Source organism: Oxyura jamaicensis, chromosome 1 (genome assembly GCF_011077185.1).
Source record: "Oxyura jamaicensis isolate SHBP4307 breed ruddy duck chromosome 1, BPBGC_Ojam_1.0, whole genome shotgun sequence".
Taxonomy (NCBI): Eukaryota; Metazoa; Chordata; class Aves; order Anseriformes; family Anatidae; genus Oxyura; species Oxyura jamaicensis.
This window is the reverse complement of record NC_048893.1, coordinates 261117-269659: the sequence shown is the minus strand read 5'-3', so window position 1 is coordinate 269659 and position 8543 is coordinate 261117. Positions and strand designations below refer to the sequence as shown.

The following is an 8543-nucleotide window of genomic DNA, read 5'->3' as shown; positions in this document are numbered from 1 at the left end:
GCCCCACCTTTGTCGGGGTGGGCACGGCGGATGCCCTCGGCGGTCTGGTAGGCGTGGAAGGAGTTGGGGAAGTCGACGTCGGGGTCGGACTCGTCCACCAGCTGGTCCAGCAGCTCCAGCGCCTCCATCACGCTCATCCTGCGCAGGGAGCAGCCCCCGTACTCGGCGCTCTGGGGACGGGCCAGGGCGGTGAGCGCCAGCCCGGGACCCCCGGGACCCCCTCCCCGGGACCACGGTGCCAGCGGGGCCGGACGGCCGGAGGAGGGACGCGCACCTTCCTGCGGACGAAGTCGACGGTCTGGTGGGTGTGCATCAGCAGGTAGGTGCTGTAGACGCGGTCCAGCAGCTTCCCCTCCTGCGGCGCAGCGTCAGGCTCGGGGGGCCCGGCCTCGTGGGGTGGGCTGGGGGGGGGGGGACCCCCCCGTCCCGCTGCCTCCCCCCCCCCCCCGAGGGCAGCGGGGCCAGCCCCGCGGTGCCGGCGGCTCACCGTGTAGTTGCGGTACTCGGACTTGGCCTTGCCGGGCTGCGGCTCCTCGGAGGGGTCGGGGTCCTGGGGCGAGAGGGGGCCAGGGTCAGCGGGGCCCGATCCTGAGCCCGGTCCCCGGCCGTGGGGACAGAGCTAAAAGGCTCAGGGACAAAACGTTCCCGAAGGGTTCCGGGGCCGTGCGGCCTCCAGAGCAAAGTGGCCGCACCGCACAGCGTCACTGCACAGCAAAGCGCAGCGTGGGGGGCACGGCACGGGGCTGCACGGTGCACGGCACGCTGTGCTGCGTGGGGCTGTGCTGTGGGGCTGGGCTGTGCTGCGTGGGGCTGTGCTGTGGGGCTGTGCTGCGTGGGGCTGTGCTGCGTGGGGCTGTGCTGCGTGGGGCTGCTCTGTGCTGCATGGCACTGCACTGCACAGCATTGTACAACACTGCACAGCACAGCACGGCACTGCAGTGCGCCACACTGCACTGCACAACACTGCACCGCACAGCACTGTGCAGCAACACACTGCACGGTACTGCACAGCACTGCATGACACCACACAGCACAGCACAGCACTGCAAGGCACTGCACAGCACAGCACTGCATCACACCACACAGCATGGCACAGCACTGCACAGCACTGCATCACACTGCACAGCACAGCACAGCACAGCACTGCACAGCACAGCACAGCCCCACGCAGCACAGCACAGCACAGCACTGCACAGCACTGCATCACACAGCACAGCCCTGCACAGCCCTGCACAGCCCTGCACAGCCCTGCACTGCACTGCACAGCACGGCACGGCACAGCACCGCACAGCACTGCATCACACTGCAAGGCACTGCAAGGCACTGCGCAGTGCTACACAGCACCGCACAGCATGGCACAGCGCAGCGCAGCGTTACACAGCACTGCACGGTGCAGCATTGCTCCCCACGGCACAGCACTGCCAGGCCCTGCACAGCCCTGCACAGCCCTGCACAGCCCTGCACAGCCCTGCACAGCCCCGCATTACACTGCATCACACTGCACAGCCCTGCACAGCCCTGCACAGCCCTGCACAGCACTGCATTACACTGCACAGCCCCACGCAGCACTGCCCCACCTCCCCTTTGCCCCATCCCCATCCCACGGCTGCCCCACGCGGGGGGCTGCAGCCCACGAGCGGGGGCCCAGGCTGTGTCCCCACGGGGCACAAAGTCTGTGCCACCGGCCAGCCCGGTGCACGGGGCCGTGTCTCCTGTGTCCCCAGGGAACACAGCAGGGGCACGGGGGGGGCACCAGCCTTGTTCGGGGGGGGGGGGGGGGGAGAGCCCAGAGCCAGGAGCTGCCCAGAGTCCCCGCTGCGACCCCACAGCGCGGTGTGTGGGGTCAGTGTGCCGTGGGGTGGGACCCCCCGGGGGCTGGGATCCCCCTGGGGCTGGGACACCCCGGGGATGGGACACCCCGGGGATGGGACACCCCGGGGATGGGATCCCCTGGGGCTGGGATCCCCTGGGGATGGGACACCCCGGGGATGGGATCCCCTGGGGATGGGACACCCTGGGGATGGGACACCCTGGGGGTTTGGGTCCACCTGGGGGCCGGGACTCCTGTGGAGGTGGGAACCCCACGAGGACGGGACCCCCACGGGGAATGGTGCCCTGTGGGGATCGGATGCGCATGGAGCTGGGTCCCACATGGGGCTGGGACACAGAGGGGCCTGAGACCCCCCCCTGGGGTGGCATCCCCATGGGAGTGGGTCCCACGTGGGGCTGGAAGGACACTGGAGAGTCCTGGGGGGTCTCCTGCTCCCCCTCCCCCCCAATGGCAGCCACCCCACAGCCACGCTCTGCCAGGCTGAGCTGGGGGCCCCACGGGGGGCAATGTTCACGGGGCTGTGCCCCACGGCAGTGGGGTAGTGGGGAGGGGGCTGCACGGGTGGTCCTGCCCCCGACGCACGGCGCAGGACGAGCGGGGCTGGCCCTAGGGGGGTACTCACCACCCGGGGGGGCCTCATCCCGGCCGTGGCGAGGGGCAGAGGGCGCACGGAGCGGCCGCCGGGACCCCCGGCTTTATCCCCGGGCGCGGGGGCAATCGGTCACCAGTTAACCGGCCCCCGGTTAATGTTTGAGCCCACGACGCTGTCGCTGCTCTCCGGGGCAGGGGGGTCCTGGCGTGTCCCATGCTGCAGCCCCCGGGTGGGGGAGCCCCCAGACCCGGCCGGGGACCCCCATCTGCCGGCAGCCCCACGGGCAGCGGGGCACGGGGACACCGCGGTGCTGGGCTGGCACGGCCACGGGGGGGGGGCACACGGCGCTGGGGGCACTGGGGTGGGGGGCTGCAGCCGTGGCAAACATGGGGGTGTCCTGGTGACACCGGCTGCAGCACCCCGAGACCCTAATGCTGGGGAAGGGTCTCCGTGGGACAGCCCTGGCCCCACCGCTGCCCCTTTCCCCAGTGGGGATGGGAGAAGGGGGCTCTGGGGGAGGGGAGGAGAAAATGGGGGGGGTCCCACAGGGGCTGGGGCACCCAGCACGTCCCCCGGGAGTGGGACGGGGCCGTGGGGCAGCGTCTGGGGGGAGGGCGTGGGGATGGACCCCGCATCCCAAGGGGCTGGGGGGGGCAGGAGGGGGGGCAGGTGAGGGGGGTGAGGGGCTGGGGGGGCAGGAAGGGGCCGAGGGACACCCGGACAGGCAGAGGGGTGGGCAGACGGGGGGCATGGGGGGGCTGCTGGGGCCGGTGCTGCCCCACTGCCCAGGGCACTGCATCCAACGCCCGTTCGTGCAGGGCTCCGTCACGACCGGACCGGACCCGACACGTCACGACACGTCACGACACGACCCGACACGACAGCGCTGGCTCGCTCCCACCCGTCGGGAAGTCTCACGCTTTATTCAGCCCAAACCCGACGGAATATTTGGGGGGCAAGTGCCCGGCGTGCCTCCGGGTGCCGGGGCCGCGACGCCTCCCGCCGGCAGCGGGGCCGGATCCGGCTGGGGGCACCGGGGGGCACCAGCCTGGGCCGGGCAGGGGTCGTCCCAGTCCCCACAGGTCCCAGGGGCAGCGATGCCGCGGCTGCAGCCTCCTGGCACAGCTTGGCCAAAATCGTGGTGTCTGACCCCAGATTTTCCGGGCTAAGCTCCCACCCGGGCCCTGCGGTCTGGTCCCCACCCAGCCCCGTGGTTTGGGGCGCCTGGGGTGGGGGTGGCGAGGGGCCGGGAGCAGCACCCATGGGTGCCCCCCATCCCCTGGTGCTCGGGGGGGGGGGCACTGGGTGGTCCTGGGGATGGAGGGGCTGTGGGAAGGCTGCTGGTGGACAGATGAGGGGCACGGGGGGGTGCACCCAGGGGGAGGGGGGTGCTCATGCAAGGGATGGGGCTGACGGGGGGGGAGCATGGCTGAGGGTGCCCGTGGTGGTGGGGACGGGGGCGGGCAGGAGGGAGAAGGGGCGCAGACGTGCTGTGCCCCCCACCCTCTCCACAGAGGGCTGGATCTGTCCCGTGTCCCCCCCCACCCCCTGCAGCTGGGCCCCATTGCCAGCAGGTTGGGGTCCCTCTGCTCCCTGGTTTGGCCCCCAGCACCTTGGTCACGGGGAGGACATGAGCCGAGGGGGGGCTGCACAGCCCCATCACAGCGTGGGGTGCCTGGGAGACGCGGGGTCCCTTTGTGTGCCCTCCTCCCCCCCCCCAAATCCTGGTCCCCAGAGACCCCGGGGCCCTTCCCAGCCATGCCCCGGGGGCACGGGGCTCGTCCCCAGGGCCTCAGCACCACCCTGGGGCTGCACCAGGGCCTGGAGGGGGGCAGGAGCTGGGAGGGGAACGGGGACAGGAATGGGGACAGGAATGGGGCAGGACGGGGACATCTCTCCATGCCCTGGAGCCCACCAGCACCCGGTCCTGGTCCCATCCCAGGGCTGTGAGCAGTATGGGGGGGGTCTCGGGGGGAACAAGGAGGACAGGACATCGGGGGAAGGGGGCAGCCACCTCCACAGGGAGGATGTGACCCCGCAAGCACCCTGTCCTCAGCCTTGGGAGGGGACCCAGGGCACTGAGCCCAACCTGGGACCCCCACCAGGAGAAGGGTGCTGGGGGCAGCCGGGCTGGGCAGGGGCCCTATGCTCTGCTCCTGTAGTCCCTGTGTGTCCCTGTCCCCAGCCCCTCCCTGCCCTGGGGACAGCAGGGACCCCCCTGCCCGTGCCCCCCCGGCAGCACCCACAAAGCGCCAGGTTTGGACACAGCAAGGGGCAGGCGTGGGCCAGGACGTGCCTGGGGGGGTCCCCACGTCACCGCGTATCCTGGGTGGGCACAGGCAGTGCCTGCCGTGGGGCCGCTCGCCGTGGGGCCACTTGCCATGGGACCACTCGCCATGAGGCCACCGAGCTGCTGAGTCAGGCAGGAGCAGGGCCAGGGGCTCGGCCCCACGCTCTTGCACAAGGGCTGGCGCCCCTTGGACCTGTGGTCAACACCCCCGGCGGCCGGGCCACCGCCAGGCGCCACGGGCCAGCAGCTCCGCGGTGACACGGCGCTCGTCCCGCCTGGACCCTCCCTGGGGACAAACCCCCGTCCCCACGGGGCCACCGCCACCCCGCAGCCCCCTCCCAGCCTGGCGCCGGGCTCAGCCCCACACGGGGACCCCGGGCACCCCGGGCACCCCGCAGAAAGGCGCACACGAGCCCGGCAGCCTCTGGAAGCGTTTTAGTGGGAGCTCCTACGCAGGCCCGGGCGGTCTGGCGGGGGCTGTCCGCCCTCAGCCGTAGCTGTGGGGGCTGTTGGGGTTCATGGGGGACGAGTCCTGGCGGCCCAACTGTCCCCTCAGCTGCCACAGGCGGTGGCTGAGGTTCTGCACCTGGCAGGTGCCCAGCACGCAGCCCACCCGCAGCAGCTGCGCGTGGTGCAGGCGGCCCCCGGCGTGCCGACGGCCCCGCCGCGGACCGGGGTGCCGGGGGGCCAGGCGGGGGCCGTGCCGCGGGACGAGGAGTGCACCGTGGCGGTGTCCGTGCCGGGGGGTGAGCTTCGGGCCGTGCCGGGGGGCTGGCCGGGGTCCGTGCCGGGGGATGAGCTTCGGGCCGTGCCGGGGGGCTGGCCGGGGTCCGTGCCGGGGGGTGAGCTTCGGGCCGTGCCGGGGGGTGAGCCTCGGGCCGTGCCGGGGGCCGAGCTGTCTGCGCCGGGGGCCACCCGCAGGCTGCAGTGGAGCCGGGGGCTGCAGCCCCGGGTGGTCCCCGTGGAGTGGGAACGGTGACGGGCGCTGCCGGGGCACCTGCAGCGAGGCCGGGGAGGGTCTCCGGTCCGGGGGCTCCCTGCAAGAGAGCAGCGCGGGGTGAGCAGGAGGGGGGCAGCACTCAGTGCCGCACAGCCCCGGGCAGGGGGGGGGCTGCAGAGGGGCGCAGACCCCCAGGAGATCCGTCCCGTTTGGGGCACCCCGCAGCGTGCCCTGGGTGGCCGCATCCTGCAGAGGGCGTGCGGAGCCAGCGCCGGGTGGGTGCTGCCTCGGGGAGCCGGTGCTGGCACCAGGGCACTGGTTCTGCAGGCAGCAGCTGCCCCCCCATCAAGCCCCTTCCCCAGAGAGACCCCAGCCCCAGCCCCCTTCTCCACCCCCAGCCTTGCGCCCCACGGGATGGGGGGGGGGGGTTTCCAAAGCACAGCGGTGCCAGCAGCCCCCAGCCCAGCCGCCCAGTGCCCCCCACCCCCTGTGCAGCCAGACCCCAGCCCCGTGCCCACGCCGGGCCCCAGGAGCTGCGTGGGGCCGGGAGGAGGCCGAGCAGGAGCTACCTGCGCCCCCCCACGTACCCACGCTGCGCCACGAGGGCCGGCGGGGAGGTGGTGCCAGCAGCACGGCCGTGCCCGCCGGCTCCCAGCCTCCAAACCAGCGGCGCTGGGATGCGCGCCCGTCACCTCCCGGCCCCTCTCGTCCCATCCCGCAGGGCTCCCTGGGGACACCAGAACCCACGTCCCTCCACGGCTGCCCCATGCCTCTGCCACTGCGCTACATGAGTGGGGCCGGGAGCCCCGCTACGTGCCCCCACTCAGCCCCCAAGCACTGATACCTCTGGGGCCGTGCTCTGCCCCATGGCTGTGCCAAACCCCTGTGCTGGGGGTCTGCTGAGCCCGCTGCCCACCTCCCCCACAGCCCCCATGCCCCAGGGGCGCTGCCTGCCCCAGCCTGGCCCCAGCACACACGGACACCCCTGGCCCCTCTCCACTGGCTCACTCCTTGTGGCTGTGACCGGTGAGCAGCAGCCCTGGCCTGGGGCCCAGCTCCGGGCACGGCGCAGCCTCAGGGCACCAAGGGGCTGCGTGTGGCAGCGGAGCCCTTGAGCCCCCCCAAATTCAATGCTCGTGCATCTGCTGCCCCTTCCCCATCGGCACCGGGCCCTGCCCCACGCCAGCCCCCGGCCCCGCAGGAACACGCGGCAGGGTGCGGGGGCCATGGGGGATCACGCACCACATGGCTGGGGGCACCCAGGGACAGTGGTGGGGAGCCCCCCACGCACACACCGGCACATGGGCACACAGCAGCACCAGCACTGCCCCTGCAGCCCTGCCAGAGCCCCCCGCACCTTCCTGCGCCACCGGCACGGTGCCACACACACGGGGGCACGGCCATGGTGCAACCCCCCCCCCCACACACGGACACCGTGCAACCCCACGCACACGCAGCTGTCCCTGCAGGCACGGCCCCCTGTGAACACGCACACGCGTGCCGTGACCCCTGTACACACACAGGTACACCCACGTGCCGGGGTGCATGCCGACACGCACGCACCAAGCACACACATGTCCCGGCACGCACACGCGGCCGTGCACTCCTACAGCCGTACCCACGTCCCGCAGTGCACGTGGACGGGCGGTCACCCCACGCACACACGGTGCCCCCTCCCCTGCTGGCACGCAGAGCCCCACGCTGTACCCCCCCCACGCATACAGGCACGCTGCTCCTGGCGTGCACCGCCCTGAGCCCACCGAGCCCCCCGCCGGGGCTGGATGCGGCCGCACGGCGCTGCTGGCCCTGCACTGCGGGGCCGGGGGCTCGTCCGTGTCGAGGCCGGACGCCGCTTGGCCACGAGCCCCGGGGAGCAGGGACAGAGGCCAAATTCCTGCAGCCCGGCAGGGACAGGAAGCATCGGCGGGGCAAGGCCTCACGCTCTCCTGCCCCTTCCTCGGATGTGTTTACAGGAGGCAGCTGGTGCCCGGAAACCCTGGAGCCGAGCCTGCCCGGCCGTGCGGGGCTTTCCCTGGCAGCGCTCATTCAGGCAGCCCCGCCGTGCCCCCAGCCCTAAAAGCCCCGTGCCGGGTTCCCGCAGGACGGCTGCGGAGTTCCCCGCCTGCTCTGGCTTTGCCCCGGTGCATCCGGCAGCGCGTGGGATCGCCGCGGCTCTGCTCCCTGCCTGGTCCCCCGGGGCTTTGCGAGGCTCGCAGGCTCCCACCGCCCCCCCCCCCGCCCCCGGCCCGCCGGGGGGGGGGCCCCCCCCCGCCCCCCCGGGGCCGGTCCCGGCCGGGGCCGGGGGCGGGGGGGGGGGGGCCCCCCCCCCCCCCCCCCTTCTTCTGCCTCTCACTGCTGCCCCAGCTCCCTTGGCACCAGCATGGAGCAGGCACCCACCCGAGTACAGCCCCGGGACACCCACCCACAGCACCCCCGGCCCCAGGGATACCAGCACCAGCCATGCTGTGCCACCCCACGGCACCGCAGTCGCACGGAGCCGGGCGCAGGCTTCCCACGGAGCCAGGCACAGCCCCAACCAGCTCCTCAAGCAGCAACATGCAGGCGCGCAGCCCGCGCGTGCACGCACACACGGCGCCGGCAGGAGCTTTAATCCCCTTCCCAGCTTCCTCCTTCGGCAGAAAGTCCTGACAAGGGATCCTGGCGCCGTGCAGCCCCTGCCCGTCCTCGCCCCCGTGTGCCCTGTCCGGCACACGCGCACCCGGGCTCAGGCACCAGGCGGCACGGCACGCACAGACACCTCGTCCTGCCTTGCTCACACTTGGGCACATGGACTCTGCCCGGCCCTTGCACACCCTCACACTCTGCCCAGGCTTTGGGGACAGACACACACACAGACACACACACACAGACACACACACACAGACACACA

General features: G+C 72.6%; 2 protein-coding genes across 2 annotated transcripts in view; both read right to left on the bottom strand.

The window, feature by feature from the left end:
* Positions 1 to 2495, bottom strand: part of MIOX (myo-inositol oxygenase) — a 3682-nt gene extending 1187 nt beyond the window's left edge. The window contains exons 1-4 of the mRNA XM_035334996.1: positions 2454 to 2495; positions 488 to 550; positions 275 to 355; positions 8 to 170 (exon numbers count right to left, since the gene is read on the bottom strand). Coding sequence (XP_035190887.1) covers positions 8 to 170; positions 275 to 355; positions 488 to 550; positions 2454 to 2471 — 325 coding nt within the window. The 5' untranslated portion in view covers positions 2472 to 2495. The remainder of the gene's footprint in view (positions 1 to 7; positions 171 to 274; positions 356 to 487; positions 551 to 2453) is intronic.
* A 2638-nt stretch (positions 2496 to 5133) lies between these two features.
* Positions 5134 to 8543, bottom strand: part of ADM2 (adrenomedullin 2) — a 4633-nt gene continuing 1223 nt past the window's right edge. Inside the window, exons 3-4 of the mRNA XM_035315502.1 lie at positions 5544 to 5750; positions 5134 to 5402 (exon numbers count right to left, since the gene is read on the bottom strand). Of these exons, the coding sequence (XP_035171393.1) occupies positions 5201 to 5402; positions 5544 to 5750 (409 nt within the window). The 3' untranslated portion in view covers positions 5134 to 5200. The remainder of the gene's footprint in view (positions 5403 to 5543; positions 5751 to 8543) is intronic.